The 25,618-nt window shown below is 36.3% G+C and overlaps 3 protein-coding genes across 8 annotated transcripts in view; 2 read left to right on the top strand and 1 right to left on the bottom strand.

The window, feature by feature from the left end:
• P2RY12 (purinergic receptor P2Y12) overlaps positions 1 to 6,676 on the top strand; it is a 42,581-nt gene extending 35,905 nt beyond the window's left edge. For 2 of the 3 annotated variants that reach the window (XM_032173864.2, XM_058427089.1), the window contains exons 2-3: positions 2,774 to 2,940; positions 4,670 to 6,676. In XM_032173864.2, coding sequence (XP_032029755.1) covers positions 4,684 to 5,712 — 1,029 coding nt within the window. In that variant the 5' untranslated portion in view covers positions 2,774 to 2,940; positions 4,670 to 4,683 and the 3' untranslated portion in view covers positions 5,713 to 6,676. Of the gene's footprint in view, positions 1 to 2,650; positions 2,941 to 4,669 lie in introns of those variants that run through there. The other variant, XM_032173863.2, reaches the window with a different exon arrangement.
• MED12L (mediator complex subunit 12L) overlaps positions 1 to 25,618 on the bottom strand; it is a 338,115-nt gene that overhangs the window by 87,026 nt on the left and 225,471 nt on the right. The gene's annotated exons all lie outside the window — the stretch shown is intronic.
• Positions 14,022 to 15,935, top strand: P2RY13 (purinergic receptor P2Y13). Its single transcript, XM_032173861.2, has 2 exons — positions 14,022 to 14,069; positions 14,544 to 15,935. Exons 1-2 carry the CDS (start codon positions 14,022 to 14,024, stop codon positions 15,558 to 15,560), a joined length of 1,065 nt encoding a protein of 354 aa, XP_032029752.1. The 3' UTR covers positions 15,561 to 15,935.

The following is a 25,618-nucleotide window of genomic DNA, read 5'->3' as shown; positions in this document are numbered from 1 at the left end:
ATGAAATCTTTGTTCTACACAGCTTATAGTCCACAGTATGACTGATATTTGTATATATACTAGTCCTCTACTTACAAGCAAAACACTTAAGACTGGGATGTCAGATAACTAGGTCACAAAAGACGGCATTCTTTTTTGCGAAATATTTCAATGCCCAAGACTCGTTATTTTTGGAACCTGTTGATATCTAACCTAAATTTCTATATTCCAATGGATAAAGCCAAGCTAGCAGACATGACTATGCACTGCTTTAAAACACATACCCTCAAACAAAATATTAATGTCAAAATGACCACATTTAGAATCAGAGACCACTGGAACTAAAACAGCCTAAGAGCTAATCAAATGTCATAATTATATCTCTATCCTCCTGCCCAGTTCCAAAAGACTACAGGTTTCAGAGTAATCCCATTTGAAGCAAACATTTTCAGATGAGCAGACTACCTTTAGTAGACTTGGTAAAATAAACAAACCAATTAAGCCACTTAAAAGTAAAAATTCTGTTCATTTTTCTAACTCATTCAATTATACAAAATAACCAAATCAACCAAAGTTAGCTCTGTTCCCAACACTAACACAAATAACTACAAACTGTATGTGTTGATGTTATTTACTAATGAGAGATTAGAGTATATATAACTTGCTCTGCTTCTATTCATATGAAAATATACTTCTGTAACTGAGATACTTTTCACTTAAAGATTTTAGTCACTTTCAGCATTAAGTGTTCTAACTGGCAGCCTTCCTCCAATGAAAAAATGTTATCAGAGGTGGTTTGTAAATAGGTATGTGGTTGTGAGTTAAAAATCAGAGGAAAGATAAAGTTAATTTAGATCAAGAACTGAAGCCCTTCTTTTATCCCTTAAATCTCTACTGTTAGCCCTTCTAGAGGTTTAGAAATATAAATTCTCAATAAGGTAGTATGACTTAAGTATCCTGAATTAGAAATATGGCAGATTGATTTGTTAAAAATAATCATCACTTTCTTGAATAAGCCTTGTTTCATTTGATGGTCTTAGAAAAAGTATCATAAACATCCTTTAGCATTTACAATTTGCTGTAAGGGCGAGTATGGTCCTTACTTTATTGAAAGACATACAACCATCCCACATGAGATTCACTTCTCACTACTGGGCCTCAGTGGGAGAGGAGTTGAGGAGAGGGTGTGATAGGGAAGATTCTCAGGTACAGAAATTCACAAATACAGATTCTAGGACTAACTACACAGCACAGGTCAGAATGGGGTCTCCATCTAACTTCACTGCTCTGCTCCTCAGTTCCCCTCATCCAGAGACTGAGGATGATATGCGTACCTCAGAGAACAGCTGAGATAATAAAGTGAGTTAATTCATGACAGTGTAAGAAATTAAATATTGACAATTATTATTTGAAGTATATACAGCATAAAAGCTCTTTTTAAAATTTTGAGACTCCAACAAATAAGGAAGGCTAAGATTTGTTTACAAGTCATATTTAAAAATAACAATACAACCCTTTCCAAGAGTTTAATATCAAACCAATCCCTTTAAGATGACCAACATTCGGGGATTATTACGTGTCTGAAATGACTGATAGTAATAGCTTCAAGTTCTAAACGGCAACAAAATTCTTGTTCCATTTAAATCAGTGGTCCTCACATTTGAGTGTATCAAGCATCAATGGAAGGCTCACTAAAATACAGATGCAGGGTGGGGCACCCCAGAGTTTTTGATTCACTCAGCTAGATTGGTGCCCCAAAATGTGCATTTCTAGCAAGTTCCCAAGTGATGCAGAGCTGCTGCTCTGCACTATGAAAACCAATGAAGATATTTAACATGTAAAGACACAAATACTCAAAACGCAGAAGAAACAACCAAAACATGTGTTCACAGCAAAGGCACCAACACAAATGATTTCCACTGGTAACAGAAGGACACTGCAGTTTGAGACACCAGGGGGGTGTGTTTCTGCAAAGCAATATTTACATAAAGTTAAAGCACCAAAACACTTTGCCCTTCAATCTCACCCCTAACATATTTTTTGCCCTTCTGGTTTCAAAGTTAAGTAACTGTAAATAATTGTGATATGAGGATGCCTTAATTTAACGTTATATTTTCCCAAAAACTCAAAATTAGGTAAAGAAACAAAAAAAAATTGTTTTTATTTAAATTCTATTCAAGAAAATCATGAACGACACTGTATATAATAAGCCTGGCAATGGATACAATCACTTTTCTAATGTAATTTTGGAATCTGCTAATTTATAATAGAAGGAAGCTGTTTCACCTACAAAGGAGTTAATCAAACACAGGTTTAAAATAATGACATTATTAACCAAGGAAAAAACAAAGGGCCAGAGACTTAACATCCCTAGCCAGCACACATTTTGAGTTAACGTAATTACTTGCTAGAAGAAAATACATCACCCAGTGTTGTACACCATATATTTCAGATAAATTAACCACCCAAGAAAGCAAGCTTAAAATCTTCTCCAGGAAGCAGACTTCGAAGGCTTGATCTCAACTTGGATTTATCATTTGCATAGAAAATAGCCATAACTCGAAGTTATAAATCATCAACTCTAGCAGGTTTCAGTAAAAAGCCGCAAGATTTTAAATTGCTTTTTAAAAGATGACTTCTCAGCCATCCTCATCCCACATTTCCTGGGAAACAAAAGCAGAAGTCCTAAAAGAGGACAGATAGAAATTCAGTGTCTGCATAGCTTTGAGTCCAGTGTTTGAAGACAATCTCTGATTGTGAAGCCCTCTCTTTCTCTCCTTCTATTTCTCTCTAGAACACTCAAGACTTTACTGATGAAAACTCAGGAAATTCTCTATCACAAAGAGGTCTGGCAACTAAACTAAGACATTAAAAGGAAAATACCAGATGCCACTCTGCAGGTTGCAATAACTGCTACTTACCGGATACATTCAAACCCTCCAGAATCAACACAGTTATCAGGTAATGTTATTTCTACAAGTACTTGACAAATATATGTATTTACACTCTGATACGTGTGTACATTTTTTCCAAGTTTCTCTTAAAATTGTAAACCTTAATAACTATCAATGCAAGCATGTATTTGGAACTAAAATTAAAATTAAAATAGAAGTCTAATTAATGATGTCAGAGACAATTGTTTAGTCTCTTCATTAAGAAAAATTATACAAAGCATAGAAATAAAATATAAATGGTCTTAGTTACTTTGCCTCAAATATAAAATGAGATTTAAATACAGATAAAGGGAGCTGAAATTCTCAATGTCAAGAATACTTGTTAAATAACTTACAGACTACACAAAATGTATATTCACAAAGTCGAATTTCCAAAACTGTCAGGGATGAACTAAGACCACACAGCAGTAGCAGGGAAGATTAAAATCAGTGATCTTGTATTACAAAACATTAGGTTTTGTTTAGCATTATTTTAAAGCGCTAAATAGGTGAGGAGATGTTGAAAATTGAAGCCATACTGTGACAACATGATTCTTAATTGTTTTCCTTCCAGAATTAAGGATAGAAAGGAATTCCATGGACATTTTGGGGAATTTAAGGGCTACATTCATTTATCTAAATATCTTTTACACAAAGTTATCTTTTAAAATTTGTTATTTGTACTTTCAATATATCTGATTATTAAGAATATTTTATACAGAATCAATTTCATTTATCTCTGGTGAAATAAAAAGATTACAAAAGTCATTTCAAATTTCTAAGATGTAGATGCCATATAGCATATTCGAGTCACTTGTTAGTTTTCTTTATAGCTGCCTATTGTGGTAATAACCTATATTTTATTTTAGCTACCATTACACACTCCATAAATCTGGAAAGTATGCCCTGTTTTGAGGAATGCCAACTCATGACCATATATACACAGGCCATCTCTGTCTCTTATTTGTTCTTTACTGTTTTAAAATTTACACTGAATGATATTCAAGAAAATGTATGCAGCAACTTCAAAACACTGAGCAAAGTTGGAAATAAGATACACATGGGTTAAAATATTTGCAGCCGAATAATGAATCTCCACAAGGCCAATTTTTGAATGAGTGACTGAGCAATATAGAGGCAGGAATATCTTCCAAATATAAAGAAAAAAGGTTCAACTTTTTTTTTTAACTGATTCAGTATTTTATTCAATAAGTTTCCCAAGAGTAATTTATACCAATTTCTTCCCCCTTTTTATTACTTTAGGATTCTAACAGGCAATTATCCATCATTTGTCTCTCAACTGTTTTGACGGTACTACAGTAAAAGAAGCTCAGAAATAAGGACGTTGGGGGAAAAGTGACTGTGAATAGAAACCAAAAAGCTAAAAGGCATGGAGGGGAAGCTAGAGAAGAGTAAAGCACAGCCCCATTATTTCTCTTCTAGCTTTTGCATATAAATATGAGTGAGCTCTAAGTCAAAATGTGCTTTAAGAGGCAAACATTCAACAAATAAAAAAATACTAAGCATCTATAACTTCACATATTGTACTTCAGATCATTTCTTTTCAGCAGAGATGCAATATTTGCTGCAATGAAGTATTTTGGGATTCAGTTTTCTGTGTTCATACTAACTAGTACAATGAAGATGAGAAAACTCAACTTTTAGAGGAGGCTGTGTCCAAAAAAGTTACACACAGAGATAACAGCAATAATAACTACCTTAGGCTGAAAATAACCATCCTCTCTTTTGTTCTCTAGGTAACCAACAAGAAATGCAAGCCATCAACAACCTCACCTCTGCACCTGGGAACACCAGTCTGTGCACCAGAGACTACAAAATCACCCAGGTCCTCTTCCCACTGCTCTACACTGTCCTGTTTTTTGTTGGACTTATCACAAATGGCCTGGCGATGAGGATTTTCTTTCAAATCCGGAGTAAATCAAACTTTATTATTTTTCTTAAGAACACAGTCATTTCTGATCTTCTCATGATTCTGACTTTTCCATTCAAAATTCTTAGTGATGCCAAACTGGGAACAGGACCACTGAGAACTTTTGTGTGTCAAGTTACCTCCGTCATATTTTATTTCACAATGTATATCAGTATTTCATTCCTGGGACTGATAACTATCGATCGCTACCAGAAGACCACCAGGCCATTTAAAACATCCAACCCCAAAAATCTCTTGGCGGCTAAGATTCTCTCTGTTGTCATCTGGGCATTCATGTTCTTACTCTCTTTGCCTAACATGATTCTGACCAACAGGCAGCCGAGAGACAAGAATGTGAAGAAATGCTCTTTCCTTAAATCAGAGTTCGGTCTAGTCTGGCATGAAATAGTAAATTACATCTGTCAAGTCATTTTCTGGATTAATTTCTTAATTGTTATTGTATGTTATACACTCATTACAAAAGAACTATACCGGTCATATGTAAGAACGAGGGGTGTAGGTAAAGTCCCCAGGAAAAAGGTGAACGTCAAAGTTTTCATTATCATTGCTGTATTCTTTATTTGTTTTGTTCCTTTCCATTTTGCCCGAATTCCTTACACCCTGAGCCAAACCCGGGATGTCTTTGACTGCACCGCTGAAAATACTCTGTTCTATGTGAAAGAGAGCACTCTGTGGTTAACTTCCTTAAATGCATGCCTGGATCCGTTCATCTATTTTTTCCTTTGCAAGTCCTTCAGAAATTCCTTGATAAGTATGCTGAAGTGCCCCAATTCTGCAACATCTCTGTCCCAGGACAATAGGAAAAAAGAACAGGATGGTGGAGACCCAAATGAAGAGACTCCAATTTAAACAAATTAACTGAGGAAACATTTCAATCTCTTTGTGTTCAGAACTAGTTAAAACAAAGTGCTAAGTAAAAATATTAACTGACGAAGAAGCAACTAAGTTAATAATAATGACTCTTAAAACAAGTAATAGAAGATTACAAAAGCAATTTTCATTTACCTTTCCAGTATGAAAAGCTATCTTAAAATATAGAAAACTGATCTAACCTGTAGCTGTATTAGTAGCAAAACAAATGTCATGCTGCATGCAAAACTACACAGAATTCATGTTTTGCAGAGTTTTGCCAAAATGAGTAATCATATAATATTTACTGTAATTTTTAAAATACATTATTGCTCACAATTTTATTTTTTCATAATCAACTAAGGAAGAATGATCAATTGGATTTAATCTTCTTACCAAAAATGATAGTTAAAATGTATATATATCCTAGTCCCCTAACCAAATCCTGACCTATTGGGATACTTATAAAAATTTAAGTGGGATACACAAAGAATAATAACTATTAACTTTAATTATTAGCAAAAACCTAAGGGATTTAAACTAATTGAAACTGTATTTGATTGGACTTAATTTTTTTATGTTTATTTAGAAGATAAAGATTTAAAGAAGACCTTTACAATAAAGAGAAGAAATATCAAAGTCATTAAAATAAGGAGAGTTACTTTTATGACATTCTAATACTAAAAAATATAGAAATATTTCCTTAATTCTAGAGAAACTAGTTTTACTAATTTTTTACAACTTCAATAATACCATCATTGACACTTACCTTTATTAATTAGCTTCTAGAAATTAGCTGCTAATTAGGTTAATGAACATTTTACCTTAGTGAAAAAAATTAATTAAATATGATTACAAAGTTGCACAGCATAACTACTGACAGAAAAGTGATTGATCTGTTTGTAATTACCTGTTTGTATTGGTGTGTATAAAATACAAAATTTACATTAAACTCTAAATCATTCTTTGTTGTAAATTCTTTGTTCAAAGATATTAGATACCATGCTCACCATACCATATACAACTACATCAAATCCATTTAAGAAAGAATTAATGCCAACACTTTTATTACATGTTATTGTGCAAAGTCTCTTCTGAAGATGATATCTCATTTCAATAAGTTCCAATGTAAATGATAAAACAGGTCAGACTTATAACATGCAGTCTAATTCTACACAAGGCATATTCGCTATTTTAACATAAACAAAACATATAACACATGTGGAAGTTTACATCACTTATCTCTATTTTTTATGATCCTCAGAGGTGACTCTCAAACAGAGGGAGGAACAGACCTCAATATCTAAATATAATGCCAGAAGAAATAAAAGGGTGTACTGTTGTATAAAGTTCACTGAACTTTAATAATAATCACTTTTATTGAAACCCTCTACAACCTCTGCTGAGTTCTATTTCAATACGAAGCTGAACTTATTTAACTACTAAGTGGTATTTATTTCCAACCAGCCACATTTCCTTCTCCAGCACCACTAACAGTGAGCACTTAGTGTCAGTGGAGATACAGAGACAGTTCATATAGTATGTAGCCTATATACTGCTAGGATAAACAGCAGTAACAATTTCTGCTATGTAGACTAATACAGTTCACTCTAAAATCATATGCATAAATTTATATGTTCTACAGGAATACCAGGATATTTGAGGTAGAAGATAATCTAGAGATCAACTAATCTAACCTTCTTCTTTTGCATATAACAAAAATGAAAGGCAGACTCATCCCTCCACCCATTCAAGTCGGGGTAGAGCATGGATTGAAACTGACTACTTCACAGTGTCATGGAGGTCAGATGTTGGGAGACTACAGAGTGGACACAAACTACCCCACAAATCTTTGTCACTGAGATGACAATTTCCACAAGAGATGAAATAAACAGAAATGCTAATAGTAATATGGTATTTTAGTAAAAATAACTGAAAGTATTTGAAATTACCTATGTTTTATGGGTATGTATATATGCCATGGAAATTTTACATGAAACTCTAAAATCACACTTTGCTGGGATTTCTTTGATCAGAGACCTTAGACATCATATACTCCTACATCAAACTAAACCCATTCAAAAACAGTGTGAGAGTCAGTATTTATGGAGTGATCATTATACATAAAACATGCCATTATCTCTAGCTTTTGGCATATTAATATATATATTAACCCCACATTTCACAGTAAGTTTTATTTTTTTAAATGAAGCCAAATTTTGTAGACTCAGGTCCAGACGTGAAAAGTTCAAAAGATGAGACAACAAAATGTAGTCTTGCCCACAGCCTCAGTGGCTTACAAGTCCTAAAGGTAGTGGTTATTGACAGTTTTTCTCAGTGGTTTCTTACAGAAAAGGTCTGAAGCAGGTGTTGGCAAACTATAGCCCACAAGCCAAATCCCAGCCCACTGCCTATTTTTGTACCTTGGGATTTAGGAATGTTTTGTTTTCATTTTTGTTTTTAATTGTCATGGATACATAATAACTGTACATATTTATGGGAGTAGAATGACAGTTACCAGAGAGTCATGGGGAAGGAGGAGATAGAGAGGGACTGGTAAATGAGTACAAAAATACAGTTAGTGAGAAGGAATAATACCTAGCGTTCCATAGCACAATAGGGTGACTACAGTTAAAAATAATGTATTGTATATTTCAAAGTAACTCAAAGAGTGGTTCCTAACAGAAAGAAATGAATGCCTGAGGTGATGATGGATATCCCAGTTACCCTGATTTGACCATTACACATTGTATACTTACATAAAATATCACGTGTACCCCTTTTCAAATGTTTGTGAGGAAAAAAATCAAATGAATAAAGTTTCATGCCGAATGAAATTTATATGAAATTCAAATTTCAATGTCCATAAATAAGGTTTTATTGGAATACAACTATTCAGGTTTTATCCATGGCTGCTTTCATGCTATGACAGAGCTGAGTTGCTATGATGTAGACTGCATGGCTCACAAAACCTAAGTATTTTCTAACTGGCTCTATAAAAAAAAGAAGACTGGGGGACCTGGCGCAGTGGCTCACACCTGTAATCCCAGTACTTTGGGAGGCCGAGGCAGGCAGATCACTTGAGGCCAGGAGTTTGAGACCAGCCTGGCCAACATGGTGAAGCCCTGTCTCTACTAAAAAAATAAAAATTAGCTGGGCATGGTGGCGGGCACCTGTAGTCCCAGCTATGCAGGAGGCTGAGGCAGGAGAATCACTTGAACACACAAGGTTGCAGTGAGCCGAGATTGAGCCACTGCACTCCAGCCTGGGCAACAGAGTGCGACTCCATCTCTAAATAAATAAACAAATAAAAATTAAAAAAGAAGACTGCTTCCCCCTGGACCAGTACTTTAAAAACAGGCGGAAAAAAACCTTTTACAAAAAAACAAAACAAACAAACAAAAAAAAACAACTCTCTTTTTGTACCTAGGTGTTTCAATCATTTTGCACTGAAGACATCTGATCACTGTTCACTGCCAACACTCAAGGTGTGATTACAATACTGCCAGTGGGAACTAAAGATGTGGAAATGCACTTAATAATCAATAGGTAGTGAGAAATCGCCTTTTTTGTTTTTTTAAATGGGGCAAGAGCATGAAAAGGCAATTTCCAGGAGAAATAGAAATGGCAAAAAAAAGAAAAAACACATAACATCATCAATAAGGAAATAAATTTATATTTATATAACATGGCTTTTTCACTTATAGATTTCAAATTAATTTAAAAGATTTTTTTTTCTTTTTTTTGAGATAGAGTCTTGTTCTGTCACACAGGCTGGAGTGCAGTGACATGATATCGGCTCACTGCAACCTCCACCTCTCGGGTTCAAGCAATTCTCTGCCTCAGCCTCCTGAGTAGCTGGGATTACAGGCACCCGCCACCATGCCTGGCTAATTTTCGTATTTTTAGTAGAGACGGGGTTTCACCATCTTGGCCAGGCTGGTCTTGGACTCCTGACCTCATGATCCACCCACCTTGGCCTCCCAAAGTGCTAGGATTACAGGCGTGAGCCACCATGCCCGGCTGAGAATCCCACTCTTAATTGAACAATAAAGTGGTACAATCTTTCTGGAAAACTATTTGAAAATATTATTTAACATTTTGACAAATAACTTTTTCCTAGAAGGACTGAGCCAATAATCCTTCTTCTAGGAAACTTCCTACAAACATGCTAGAAAAAATGCTCAAAAATATATGGACACATACATGCTCTATAGCATTGTTTTTAATAGAGAAAAACTATTATTGTAAACTAACTACATGCCCATCAGTCGCAGCTTAACTATGGTACATTTATGTAGCATAACTGATTTTAAATTTGATTGGCAAGTCGTTAGAGAAATGCAGATCAAAGCCACAATGAGACATCATCTCACACCAGTTAAAATGGCTAACATTTAAAAGTCAAAAAATAACAGACACTGGTGAGGCTGTGGAGAGAAGGGAACACTTATGCACTACTGGTGGGAAAATAAATTAGTTCAGCCACTGTGGAAAGCCGTTTGGCTTTTCTCAAAGGACTTAAAACAGAATTACCATTCAACCCAGCAATCCCATGACCGGGTATATACATAAAGGAATAGGCATTATTCTATCCTAGAGACACATGCATGTGTATGTTCATCACAGCACTATTCACAAAAGCAAAGACACAGAAGCAACCTAAATTCTCATCATTGGTAGACTGGATAAAGAAAATGTGGTACATATACACCATGAAATACTATGCAGCCACACAAAAGAAAGAGATCGTGTCCTCTGCAACAACATGGATGAAGCTGGAGGCCATTATTCTAAGCAAACTAACACAGGAACAGGAAACCAAATACCAGATGTTGTCACTTATAAGTGGGAGCTAAACACTGAATTCATATGGACAAAAAGAAGGAAACAACGAACACCAGGGCCTACATTGAGGGTGGTGGGTGGGAGGAGGGTAAGGACTGAAAAACTACCCAACCGATACTATGCTTATTACCTGGGTGACAAAAAAATCTGTATACCAAACCCCTACAAAACACAATTTACCTATGTAACAAACCTGCACATGTACCCCTGAACCTAAAATAAAGTTAAAAAAAAAAAAATCATGTCAGTCTACATGTACTAACATGGAATGAAAACAAAAATCCAATATATAAATAAATGTAAATATATTTGTACACATATATTGGCATGTATATGTATTAACTTTCACTTTCTACTATATATGTTTGTGTTTCAATTTTTAAACATATAATTTCCTTTTATAATAAAAATGTGAAATATTAAATGTTCCAAATAGCAGTGAATTTATTGCCTATCTCTAGTTACATGTAGATATTTTCTACTATTGTTCTTACTCAGAAAAACAGATTGCTATATTAATAAAAAGTATAACTTATTTCAGCTTATTATTACCACTTTTAGTTTACCACTTTTAGTTAGTCTTGTATGGAATTTTTAAAACAATTTCACATAATCTGAGAAAGTACCATGGTATACTTTGATGGGAAGTAAAAGTCTTTTCTAAGAGTATAGAAGTATAGGAGTTCCTACTTCAATTTTCATCCCAAATGAAAGCAAATGCTTCCTCATCTTTTCACATATTATTTATATGGTACTGGGCCTTGGACTGTCAATTTTGATCCAAATCTCAAATGAGACTACAAATGGAAATAGTAATTTATTCCTATCTGGCTAGAGACTGATTTCTGTGACTTTTCATTTTATCTTCTTTTTATCCCTTCTGATCACACTGCTTTCACTCAATTTACATTGGCATAAAGTTTCACAAGTCCATTAAACATTGTGGCTGATTGTTTCCTTCTCACACATCAGGAACTTCCAGCTCAAGAACTCCAGAATTTGGCAAACAATTCCACTGTCACCCTATCTATGGCTTACTCTGAGGCAGGGGAGTGAGACAGGTTCCAAGCATGGGCTCTGGAACCAGACCGACTGTGTGACTTTATGGCAGATTTGGGTTGCATGATTTGGGGAAAATGGCTTAACTTCTGCATTTCCTTTTTTCTCAACTCTAAAAATGGGACCAATCTCTGGGGACTGTTAAGGATTAAATAAGATAATATAATCACTTAAAACAGTATAGCTAGTGTGACTTTACTGATTTTTAACTACATTTCCTTAGAGCCCTACAGGATCTTAAACGTTTAGTTTATTCCCATTTGATAGGCTCCTAGCTTCTGGGATCTTTCACTGTATCTTCTTTGATTCTTCTCTCCTTTCATGAGACGTTACCATATGTATGCACAACATTCCAATTTTCTTTCAATTTCATTTAACAAGAAACTCACATGATACCTACCACATGACAGACATTATTCTAAGCACTGGTGAATGTTCACTCATTTTATTCTTTTAACAACACTGTAAAGCAAATACTATTATTTATTTTTATTGTAAAGATAAGGCAACCATTTCATAGTGGGCATAAGCAGCTTGCCTAAGGTCACAAGAAAAGAAAGAATTGGAAAAAGGAATTGAGCCCAGGCACTCTGGCGCCTAAACATTCTGCTGAGCAGTTTCTCAGCTGTGTCTTCAAGGGCAAAAGGCCTCCCCAGCAGGCAATAGTGCTGCTGTGAACTAAGGAAAAATCAGCTAATACATAAGAAGCACAAACACACAGAAATGAATGATCTATTGGATATTTACTATGGTCAAACACTTTGACATCTACCACATTTAAGAGAATCTATTTCCATAACTCTAGAAACAGGCACCGTAAGTCAGTTCCTCTTTGGAAAGTTTCCCACACTTCAGTGTTTTGAAATTTGACCAAGAAGTGATTTCCAGTTTTCAGATTGTGAAATTATCCTGCACAGAATTTATCTTGCTTAAAGAAAAACTATTCCAGATCTTCCTTTAGATTATGGATTTGGGGCTATAGGAAAATTTACAATTAATTTTGTAGGTTAAATTTCTCTACTTAAGAAATAAAGGATTTTTGTCCTCTGCTGAAGCAAACAAAAAGATATACATTTATATTTAAGACATACATGTATGTTCTATTACGTTAATGAAATCTTGAATCTATACTCCCAAGGATTAATTTATTTCAATCAAAGAGAAATTTTTCAAACTGTGCCATTATTGGGTAGTCTAATCAAAACTATTAGACATTGTATTGCCTCAAATTTTAAAATGTCCAGGGGGATATTAAGTTTTTCTTCTCAGAATTCAAAGCCAAGTCATCCAAAACTTTGTGATCAACCAACACTAGTCTCATCTAACTCCATGGTAACACTTGTGGCAAGAAACATGAAATGAAACTCACCATGGAGAACTCCACATCCTCCATAAGATCTCCTAATTTCCGCTTTTCCTATGCCTACCTAGCAAGTAGATTTCTGCCATGGACAACAATTTTCTCTATGCAAAAGCACAATTACATCTTTCAAACTTGAAGAGAGTTAAAGGAAAAAATGGACAGATATTGGCCCAATGTTGATTGATGAAATTCCTGAAGTCCTCTGTACTCAAAATACACCAAATACAAAAAAGATTTCCAAAAATGGCCCTCTACTAAGTGAAGGAGTATAATGTCTCTACCTGGATTTGCAATTCATTCCCATGACTAAAAGCCACTAAAAGTGGCTAACATTTTTTAGTGTCTCCTATATGTCAAGCACCATTCCAGGCAATCAATTCATTCTTAGTAACACAGTGTGGTAGATACTATTTTCAAACCCATTACGCAGATGAGGAAATTGAGACACACAGCTGTTGAATCATTTATCTATAATCTAATCCCAATTAATTGGTGGAACTGGGATTCTAACTCCAAAAATCTGGATCTAATAGTCTTCACCTCTTAGAAAACATGATGTTAACTCTCAGAGATCCCCAAACCAGAAGACTAAGACAAATATCTACAAAAATAAACATACCATCCTCCTGAACACAAATTACTGGAAAATCCAGTTTACAAGGATACAGAAGATTATTCTGTCTGATTTTAGATAGACTTATTGTCCTACTTGACAGTAATTTGGGACTATTTTCTTCATCTTTCTACTTCCCACTATATACAAGAGGCACTCAAAAAGTTCACTGAACATGCAGATCAAGAAGATAAACTTCAAGAAAGTTATGAAGAAATTTAAAGATAATTGCAAATAAGCTTCTTTATTCAAGTCACAGATTAACAGTATGAAAGTTTGAACTAAAATAGAGTATTAGCAAATGCCCCAAAGGTCTAAATATGAAGAGGTCCTAATGGGTCACATTACATAAGTAAAAATAAGGAAGGAAATCCACTATAAGAAAGCAGAACATTTGCTTCACATGCTCTTTTGTAGGCTGAACTAATGACTGCCGCCATAAGAAGACAGAGAGAACTGAGTATCCTCCCAAAGGTGAATTTCAATTTTTATTATGAGTGTGCTTGCTTATATAAAAGATAGAATATGCTTAAGGGAAAAAAGGTGCTTTAAAGTTAATATTCTACAAACCATAGTTTATGAGCATAAGAAATTGCATAATTTATAGCAATCTGATGTATTAGCAATAACAATGTATTATTATCTCTTAAACAGTGTTTTGTTTTATGGCTAACAGTAGCACCTGTGAATGAGGTAGAACCTGTTATTTGGATTTCACAAAGATGTGAAAGTAATGGTACTGTTAAAAGTACCAAAAATGTATTATATGCTTTAAAAATTCTAGCCAGAAAACAGTATTTTCCTTCTCAACACATCTATTGAAAGTGTTGGATAAATGTAGGGTGTTAATATGCTATAAACATAAAGTCTGTTTTTAAAAAATTGCATTTGAAAATCATGAAGGGCTTTTTGTTTTCTTTTGTTTGTATATATGTTTATTGGTAACAGGTGATACTGGAAGCAATGAACACCACAGTGATGCAAGGCTTCAACAGATCTGAGCAGTGCCCCAGAGACACTCGGATAGTACAGCTGGTATTCCCAGCCCTCTATACAGTGGTTTTCTTGACTGGCATCGTGCTGAATACTTTGGCTCTGTGGGTGTTTGTTCACATCCCCAGCTCTTCCACCTTCATCATCTACCTCAAAAACACTTTGGTGGCCGACTTGATAATAACACTCATGCTTCCTTTCAAAATCCTCTCTGACTCACACCTGGCACCCTGGCAGCTCAGAGCTTTTGTGTGTCGTTTTTCTTCGGTGATATTTTATGAGACCATGTATGTGGGCATCGTGCTGTTAGGGCTCATAGCCTTTGACAGATTCCTCAAGATCATCAGACCTTTGAGAAATATTTTTCTAAAGAAACCTGTTTTTGCAAAAACGGTCTCAATCTTCATCTGGTCCTTTTTGTTCTTCATCTCCCTGCCAAATATGATCTTGAGCAACAAGGATGCAACACCATCGTCTGTGAAAAAGTGTGCTTCCTTAAAGGGGCCTCTGGGGCTGAAATGGCATCAAATGGTAAATAACATATCCCAGTTTATTTTCTGGACTGTTTTTGTCCTAATGCTTGTGTTTTATGTGGTTATTGCAAAAAAAGTATATGATTCTTATAGAAAGTCCAAAAGCAAGGACAGAAAAAACAACAAAAAGCTGGAAGGCAAAGTATTTGTTGTGGTGGTTGTCTTCTTTGTGTGTTTTGCTCCATTTCATTTTGCCAGAGTTCCATATACTCACAGTCAAACCAACAATAAGACTGACTGTAGACTGCAAAATCAACTGTTTATTGCTAAAGAAACAACTCTCTTTTTGGCAGCAACTAACATTTGTATGGATCCCTTAATATACATATTCTTATGTAAAAAATTCACAGAAAAGCTACCATGTATGCGAGGGAGAAAGACCACAGCACCAAGCCAAGAAAATCACAGCAGTCAGACAGACAATATAACCTTAGGCTGACAACTATACATAGGGTTAACTTCTATTTATTGATGAGACTTCCGTAGATAATGTGGAAATCAAATTTAACCAAGAATAAAAGATTGGAACAAATGCTCTCTTACATTATCCTGGTGTACAGAAAAGATTATATAAATTTTAAATCCACATACATCTATTCATAAGCTGAATGAACCATTACTAAGAGAATGCAACAGGATACAAATGGCCACTAGAGGTCATTATTTCAAGAGCATTTCACTCTAACACTTTGGAAAAGATTAAGGAGAAATGTATATCCCTACAAACCTCCCCTCCAAACACCTTCTCACATTCTTTTCCACAATTCACACAACTCTACTGCTTTTGTGCCCCTTAAATGTAGATATGTGCTGGGGGAAAAAAAAAAAAAAAAAGCCCAACTCTTGAAGTCCATTGTTGAAAACTGCAGCCAGGGTTGAAAGGAATGCAGACTTGAAGAGTCTGAGGAACTGAAGTGGGTCAGCAAGACCTCTGAAATCCTGGGTAAAGGATTTTCTCCTTACAATTACAAACAGCGTCTTTCACGTTACAATAATATACCATAGGAGGCACAAGCACCATTATTAAGCTACTTTGCTTACACCTTAAGTGTGTACAATTCAAGTGTGAGAATGCTGTATTAACTATTCTTTGGAATTCTCCTTCTGTCCAGCAAATACTCTAATGATGGTCAAACATGCCACCTACTCAGCAATGCCTTCCTGGACCACAACCCCTATGCCCCTGCCCCATCCTCCTGGTTAAAAATAATTACTTCTACTGTTTGGGTGTGTGATAGGGTTCTCAATGCAGATCCCCCTTTTCTAGTTAGCTATATTCTTGACTGCATCCGCTAAAAATGTTAAAGCTTCTTGAGAGACAGACATGCCAGATTTTCTCGATATCTCCCACAATACGCCCTACAGTCTTCATGGTCTACAGATGTTTTCAATAGAATTGCTATTCTTGATACATACAGAGATATAATTGCTGACCCATAATCAGTAACATCCATATTGGGAGATTTTTCAAACGATGGTGACCTGCTTGTACTTATTTACCTTGGTATTTTTTCTTGCATCCTTTTGTGATTCAAAAAAGTAAAATGTGGCTTCCTGAAATGATGGATAAGAGTCTATACCTTCTAGAAAAAATACACGAAGGAGTAGTTAAGCTCTGTAAATGTGCCACAAGCTCCAACATGACCATCATAAGGTGAAGCCCACGTTTTCTTCCATGGCCTCAAAGGCCCTAGAACTTGCCTACCTTTCTGGCCTTACCTCCTAGCTACTTATCCATCTCTTGAACTTTATACTCTTGTATAAATTTCTAACTTTCAGAAAATGCCATGCTCCGTTTTGGCACCACACATGTATATTTCCCTCTGGTACACTTAGAAGACTCTTATCCATCTGTGAAACCCTATGTTGCCATCCCTTAGTCCATGAAATATTACCTGGCCAACATCCCACCATCACCTCAAATCCAATCACCCCCTCCTCTGATGCTGTCACACCTATATTATTAAACTTATCACATTGCATTGTAATTACTTCCTGACCTTTGTATCTACTCTTTTAATAACCAATGTATATTTTTGAAAGGAGAGACTGTTTCATTGCGCAATCAATAAATGTTTGATAAAATAAAGCCCATTTGGTTTATTTTAAAAATGCATTAGAGAAGCAAAAGGGAAGCCAACTCTCACTGATGTTTCTATTATCCAAAGACAACATAAATTTCTTGAAATGAAAGCTCAAGCTCTCTCTGGCTACTCTCCTATAACATGTATGTAGGGCCTGAAAATTGTGGTGCTCCTGGGGTCACTAGTGAATGATCGTGACAACAGTAGGATCACGGAATAGCCAAATCCAAAGTAAAGCTATTGACCAAATCCTTTAGCTATGCACTGTTGATAATGGTTAAGTAAAATTTGTAACTGTAGCATATAACAAACACCTTCAGAAAGTACTCTTGATGTCTTGATCTTCATTCTCTCCACTAAAGGAATCAAATAATCATTACTATTAGGGATGTCACTAAATCCATATTACCTCTACTGAGTACATTACACAATCACAAGTAGACTATAGTCTTGTAAATAACTGCATCCAAGCTACCCTTGTTAAACAGCCAGTTATGTTTGGTGGGGTAACCTATGTATTTTGCCTCTAATGACATTTTCAATCTCTACTTAATGTGGGTACACCTAAAGTATACAATTTTTAGGAAAGATCTTCCAAGATAAATTCCAAGACCAAATCTGTCATCCATAAATACAAATACTTCATTCCATTATAATATTCCACTCAAAGGCAGAGTGCCTGATCTGTAGAATAAAATAATCTGTTACATCAAGAACTTGGTGAAGAGTCATAGTAGAGATATCTTAAAATCACATTCACAAAATGAAGAACTTCCTAAACGAGCAATCACAAATACTAAGTTCTAAAATATTAAAAAAAAAAGACGCTACAATATAGTCATAAATGATACACCAAAAAGAATAAAAGAAAATAGTAGCTTTGGATTGATAGAATATGTGAGCTCAGAATACAAAGGCTTTTGTCAAAAATTAAAATGTAATTACTTGTACAAAAAAAATAGGATAAGATCTTCCCAATAACCTTCAGGAAAAGGGGGGGGTTGAAGGAAGTGCAGTTCCCACACACGGAAGAATTCTTGAGAAACCAAAGAAAATAACTGTAAAGTGGAAAGGATGAGGCAGAGAAGGAGGGAGAATTCTCAATTCATGGAAGCCAAAAGGTAGATAAAGTCATTATGTCAAAACTTATAAAAGAATCATTCAATCTTATTAATCCCATTATTTCTTACATTCCATATCCATTTAAAAGCTTTTGCCTTTCATAACTTTCCAAGGTATTCTTTCTAAAATACGTATATCTTACCCCGACATAAACTGTATTCCTTCAGCAAGTTAACAGATCAAAGTTCACACAGATATTAGCAGAATATCCAGAGCAAAAAAACCCAAAGTCAGTATTATCTATTATTTAAGAAAAAACATACTTAGAAGAGAGTAGCCCTACTAAGGAAAGTGCAGAATTTACAAATCATCTGAAGCACCCAGAAACACATCTCAATATTTGAAATATTACATAGAAACCAAATGTAGGAAATATGAATACAGAACACATGTGCCATACTAGTTCGCAAATTTTAGTGGCTACCAGAATCGGCTGGAGAGATTCTCAAAATACAGACTGCTAGACCCATCAAAACAACAAAAGCAGCACATCTGCCTCCTTTAATAATCCCAGGCAGGCTATGAAATGCTTATTATCTTCATTTTAGAGATCAAGAAGTTGAGAAACAGAAAGGCTAAGTAACTTGCATGAGGTCACAAAGCTTGCCATCTGCAGGAATGGGGCTTTGAGATGTGGCTTCTAAGCCCATATTCTTAACCACTGTATTTACAACCTCAGATCTAATTTTCTCAAGAGAATTCACAATTCCAGTCTCTCATGCTATATTTCCTGTTATTTACAAAACTTCCGTAGCCACCCCCATGCTCCCTGACCCCACAAAAACAATACATTTCTGTGTGGGTAGTAACCAGCCCAGATGCTGCCAGGTAATAAGCCCTGGCCTACAGGCTAACAAGAACCTCCCAGGACCTTACCCAGGCAGTTCACAGTCATTTCCTGAATGCCTGCTGTGTGCCAGGCTCTTTACAAAGATTATCATCTTTCTAATTCTTACTACAATCTTATGAGACAAATACTACTAGGCTCTCTAGTTAAAAATAGGAACAAAACTGAAGCACAAAGTAAACATACACCTTACCCATGATGCACATCACTCACCAACAAATGGGGCAAAGCTGGGACTGAAACCCAGGCAGGTGGTCTCAAGACCAGCACCTCAACTGCTCTGGTCACCGCCTCTCTGTCCTGTCAGTCAGACTTAGCAGAATTCCTCAAAGGCCCCACTAGGGAGAATGAGGAGGCTTCTTAAGAGGGGAAGACAGAAGTCTCAACACGAGTGGGCTTCAATAACCTCAGGGGTATGAATGGTGCAATCGTGGCACCTACAATTACTTCGGGGGTCCGTCCAGCACTTGAGAGCTCAGGGGGAGTAAAATCCCCAATAGTGGATTCCTTTGTTCATTTAGCCAGTCACTCCTTCATCATCAACTTGGCTACAGGGCCTTTTGCATCTCTAGAAGGTGAACACTGGTAAGGAACACAGATTTTAACGACTCAAGACGTGATAAGAGGTGTGAGAGACACACCACAGAAGGAATACGCAATTAATTCCACATGGAGAAAATGAAGAAGGGTTCACAGGAGATGGAAATTTGAACTGGAACTTGAAGAAAACAGAGCATTCAAAAGGGAACCCTGCGGCACAATGAGCAGTTTCAAGGCAGGCTTAGGTAGAGGTGGAACGGTGCTGTGGTTGGAGTGTGAGGGTTGCAGGGGGCCTGAGCCTGCAGCACATGACATAGGCAATACATTTGGGACAGAGATGCAGGACTGTACAGCCAAGCACTGTATTGGGACATGTGGTCTTCACTAATGAGTCGCTGAAGGCTTCTAAGATGAAGAACCACATGTTCTGGGCTGTGCTTTAGGAAAATCAATGGACCAACTATAGGATGATTCGAGATTGAAGGAAGAGCAGTGAGACCAGGTCAATTAAAGAGGTCTTCCATGTATGCAGGCAAGAATGATGGGGAAAACATCTGACATGGACCTTCCAGACATTCTCAGGGAGAGAGGTTTCAAGTTCAGAGTCCAAGACCATTGAAAGTGGGGGACTCTATGTAAAATGTGGTTAATATGTAAAATATATTAGCAATGGGATCCATAATGCCTCCACCCCCTTCTCCTCCAATTGAGGGTTGATTTCTCTCAGGATCGTTAGCTTGAATGACTTGCTAGGTCATCATCACAGAAGCGGATTTGGGGTCTGTTCCCTTTGAGGTATCAGTGAGAGAGCTAGGGTCAAAGAGCCCACAGCTGGGCCAAAATATGGACCCGGGCTCCAAAAATAGGACTAAGATTAGAGGTGGAGGGAATAATCTTTTTTGAGACAGGAAGAGAAAAAGGAATGAGATGAGAACCCCAGAGGCCATACTACACAGGTCTCATGGTCAGAACAGACAGAAGAGGAACAGGGGATGATGCCTTGGAACTGGGAGGAGCGGGTAGTGTTAGTATAAAAGGAGAATCAGGAAGTCCAGTGTACTGAATACCAAGGAACAAGAGAGATTCAAAGAGGAAGTGATAGCCAACAGAATTACACACTCTAAATTTAGTCAAAAGTGATGAATCTATAACTATAAGGTCAACGATAACTCTGAGGTGGAGGTGGGGTGAGCTCCATTTGTGAATGGGAAGTGAGGAAGTAGAAGCAACCCTTATCTTCCCATAATGGATAAGTCAGTTTAAAAGAGTTCCATAGGGGGCCAGATGCAGTAGCTCACACCTATAATCTCAGCATTTTGGGAGGCCAAGGCAGGTGAATTGCTTGAGCCCAGGAGTTTGAGACCAGCATGGACAACATGGTGAAACCTCAACTCTAACAAAAAAAAAAAAAAAAAAAATTAGCTGGGCCTGGTGGCATGCACCTGTAGTCCCAGCAACTCGGGAGGCAAAAGTGGGAGAATCACTTGAGTCCAGGAGGTTGAGGCTGCAGTAAGCCATGATCACACCACTGCACTCCAGCCTGGATGACAGAGCAAGACCCTGCCTCAAAAGACTTCCATGGAGAAACAAATCAGCTTTTATATTAGTTAGGCTTTTCCCAGGGATTTCTATGAACATGTAGAATAGTTCCTTCCTATGCTATGATGTGCATAGTGAATATGCTCCATGTGAAATAGGAAACAGAGAAGTACAAATCAAATAGTTGGGTGCAACCACACAGGCCAGAGAACTCAGCCTTGGTCAGAAATTGGGTGTACCAATATCTTCAATATCCATGTAACCCAGGTTTCTGCTTCCTTGCCTCCATTCTCATTCTAATATGAAGTCCTTATAGAAAAAAATAAGATGGGAAGAAAGGAAGTCGGGGGAAAGGAGAGATGGGGACACTAAGAGAAAATGGCAAGGAATGGAAGTTGAGACAACTGGGGGGAGTGATAAAAGGGAAAGAAAAAGGCAAGATAATATGAAAGAGAAAGGAAATTAAAGACTTAAAGAAGTAAACCAGTTCTTTAAAAATTACATCACTTACTCAGCATGTGAACTTTTGCCACTCTTGTAATACAACTCAAACTGACAAACATTCTGAGGCATAATAATAGAATGTCCACCTTTATTTTTGAACTTCAGTTTAAACGTTAAATGTGAGTATATGACTTTACTTACTGGTGTTGATCTTAAGTAATTGTATCTAATGTATTTCTGAAGGCTTTTATAGCTTTGGTTTTTTTTTTTAAATATTAGCTTTATGTATTGACTTTATATCATATATACACATAATGTCACTGGTCTTTAAATCTTTGTTTTTTTATTCTATTTAACTGTACAACTGAGTTTCCTAAGTCCAAAAATGCCCAAACTATGAATGAATGAAGCTTTATCCTGAACACAGTAACCCTACTGAGACGACCTCCCTTCTCTCCCCATATATTCTGACCTCAGCTTTTATAGATTCCCACAATTTCAGATAGTCTGGAATAAAGAAGTCCAAACTTCCTCCTTTACAGGAGAAAAAAACTGTCAAAAAAGATTATAAAAAGCATTTCAAGCAATCATCAATTTGTCACTAATAGGAAACCAGAAGCTTTCTAAAAGCAACCAAAATTATGGATGTACCTTAACTTCTGAGTTGAGGCATATCATTCCAACTCCACCATGCATCAGACACCCCATTCATTCGCTTGCTCTCCCTTCACCTTATGACAAAAGACAAAGTGCTCCTGTACCCTTAAATGCCAACCAAGTTCCAAACACTATGGAACTACCCTGTATATATTTACCCTGAATAGATTACCTCATTTAAGCTTTACAGCCCTACATGGCAGGCATTCCCATGCTCATTTTCAGAAGATATGCCTCGCCCAAAGTAAAAAAAAAAGCTGCTAAGTGGAGATGTTCCAAATTGGAGTTTAACTGACCCCAATCACTAGTCTTCTCACAGCCGGACACTGCCTCTCGCATAAGCAAGATTTACAAAGCAAGGAGATAGATTAAGTTGCCCAGCACAGGAAGGAGTATCAGTAAAAGCACAACAGTCAGAGATGCAGCCTTATCTCCAGACTCAATCTCCAAACCATCCCCGTTCCCTTTAATCAAATGAAGTTCTCATACCAGAAAAAGGTGTTCCGCATAAAGCAGACCTGATAGATACAAATAATTTCAAATGACAGATTAAACACAGTAATTCAAGCATAGGGACCCAATGATACCAATCTTGTCAAAAGACTGACTATTAAAGGGTTTATAATAATTATACTCAGCACAAATTCTCAGCTACTGGATGTGAGCCACAATTAAAATGACTTGTGTACAGAGATGGAACAGTAAGATTTGGGCAAAGGTTTTACTATAATCTTTGTTGCATGTTTCAGCCAAATGGAAAAGACCAACATGGGCATTCAAGAGCGATCACCTTGAGCTATGTTGCAATTAGATCCCTGCTTGTCTTTGTTTTGTAATAACGAGTTAGTGTACTATAAGGGACTATGATGCCCTTTATATGTGCATTTTCCTTAAGAAGAAACAGATACATCTGAGATTAGTGATACAGAAAAGTGAGATTATAACACAAATACTATGCCTACCAACACTGGGAGGAAACATTGTCCCCAGGTCCACACCGATGCAGAAAAGCCAAAGAAAGAAGAGAGGAAAAAGTCACATGCCATGGAGAAACAACTAGAAGACCAAGGGGAGCCTTGGTAATACATTTGCTCAATGTCTCATATCAAAAAAGTGAGAAAACAGAATAAAGAGTTCATTTCAGGACTGAGAAAGGCTTAAGAGTAATCTTACCTAATTTTAATTCCTCTGAAGATGTGACACTTTTTCTCCTTGAGCGCCCCTGTCTCTTTAAGAATACATTTTGAAAAATCAGTAAGATTACAGGAATCCTCATTTGAATTTCTGTGACTAAACCAAATATGTTTGGTTTAGTTTGTTGCCAGTTTGTTGTATTTTGAGTAGAAGAGTTACGCTATGCAGATTTTGCCATTTTTCATGATGATTCATAAATAATAAATGAGGTACTGCTCATAATTTGACATTTTACTGTTGTCAGTAAATATGTTGGGTTGGGGAAGAGTATATTTGAAAAACAGTAACAATTTATAAATCTAGATGAAATCTAGCTGAACACTTCTTTCAATTTGTTTGTAGTCTTAATATCTTTAAAAATAATGTTAGAAAAAAAATCACCCTAGTATAAAAACAAAACAAACAAAATATTTTAAAGTTTTCTGGTGGCCGACACACACACACACACACACCCCAGGATGTTCTGTATTTAAAATAAATTTGGGGTTTGTAATGGCTAAACAAAATTAATAAAAGAGTGCCCTGCACTTCACAGGATTTTCCAATGAAGTGGAAAGGAAATTATTGCTATAAAGATTCCCGGGGCTTTTATGAAATGTGAGACTTGCTATAAAAATCTGCAGGAAAAAAATTATGCTGGTTTACCTTTCGATTATGTGAACAATAATAAAGCTATGGGCTGGCTGTTAGCTGCTCTTTGCATCAAAGTGTTACAATTTTTTCATGACTAAACATGTATTACTTCCCTTTTGGAATGTTAGGTAAGACCAGCTTTCACAAGTCCCAACTTGAGACTGGCATAATATACTCTAAGACTAAACGCATAAAGGCTGCCTTGCGTTAACTTTGTTACTATACTAAATTTGCGCTGCCAGCCAACGAAACACTGAAACACTCCAAGCCAGCTGTTAGGCTAGTCCCGGGCATGTTGCTTACAGAGGTATTGGGGAAGGAAAAAGTGCATCCTATCCCAAGCCCACTTCAGGAGAAAAAGGGGGCCACCTACTGTAGTGAAGGGACATCACCTTATTTCCTACTTAACACCATCACACATAAAGTTAAAGATGCTTCATTACACAGGAAAATTTCATCGGCCCCTCACAAACCCTTCTTCGCACTTAGAAGGGCCTATGATAACCCTTTCACAGTAGGGCCCTCCCTTTTTTTTTAAAGGTCTTTATTATTATAACAGAAGCCTGTCAAATATCTGTCAGAATAAGCTCCCTACTAAGATTTTATACACATCACTGGAAATTTGGGGTGATAATCCTCAGTACCTGCAGCAAAGTTCTTTGCTCAACATACTTTTATGGGGGCCACAAGAGATGCTTCTCCCTTTGACTGACGCCTTTAGTACTTAACAGTTAGTTGTTCTGGCAGTAAAATGTCAAATTATGAACAGTACCTCATTTATTATTTATGAATCATCATGAAAAATGGCAAAAAGGTCAACATAAGAACAAGTCTCCCAAACTAAAGTCTGCATAGCATAACTCTTCTGCTCAAAATACAACAAAGTGGCTTCAAAAAAAAAAAAAAGAAGAAGAAGAAAAGAAACTGGCTTTAAATGCTAAAAATGAAATCAATGGAGAAGTATAAAATAGCACAGAGAGTCAAAACTAAATGAAAGATTGTTTGTAAATCTGCAAATTCTTAAAAGATTGGGCCATTATTAAGTTGGCTAATTGTTATTCAAACACCTTCCCTAGGACTAGCTACTTTTCCATAACATACTTAATCCACCCAAAGCAGAATGAAAAAAAAAAAATTAAAATTGTAGGTGTCTATTTTGGTATGGTTAGGAAGCAGATACGAAAATACAAAACATATAATTTTGATACCCAACTCTAGATTTTTAAGTTAAACACCCATTTGTTTTTCTGTAAAAACATAAGGAAAATCAACTAGTAGGTACACATTATTTCCTTAAGAAGACACAAGTAAACACTAAGTAATACCTATTATAGGTTTACTAACTCCAAAATGGTTTTCACCTTTGATTATTTTCATTTATCTTCATCCACGATAACAGGTTTTGATTCCATTTGATGAAATCTTATTTTTTTAAAT

Source organism: Hylobates moloch, unplaced genomic scaffold, assembly GCF_009828535.3.
Source record: "Hylobates moloch isolate HMO894 unplaced genomic scaffold, HMol_V3 SCAFFOLD_13, whole genome shotgun sequence".
NCBI lineage: Eukaryota > Metazoa > Chordata > Mammalia > Primates > Hylobatidae > Hylobates > Hylobates moloch.
The sequence above is the reverse complement of the archived record's forward strand: the minus strand, read 5'-3'. Positions and strand labels throughout refer to the sequence as shown.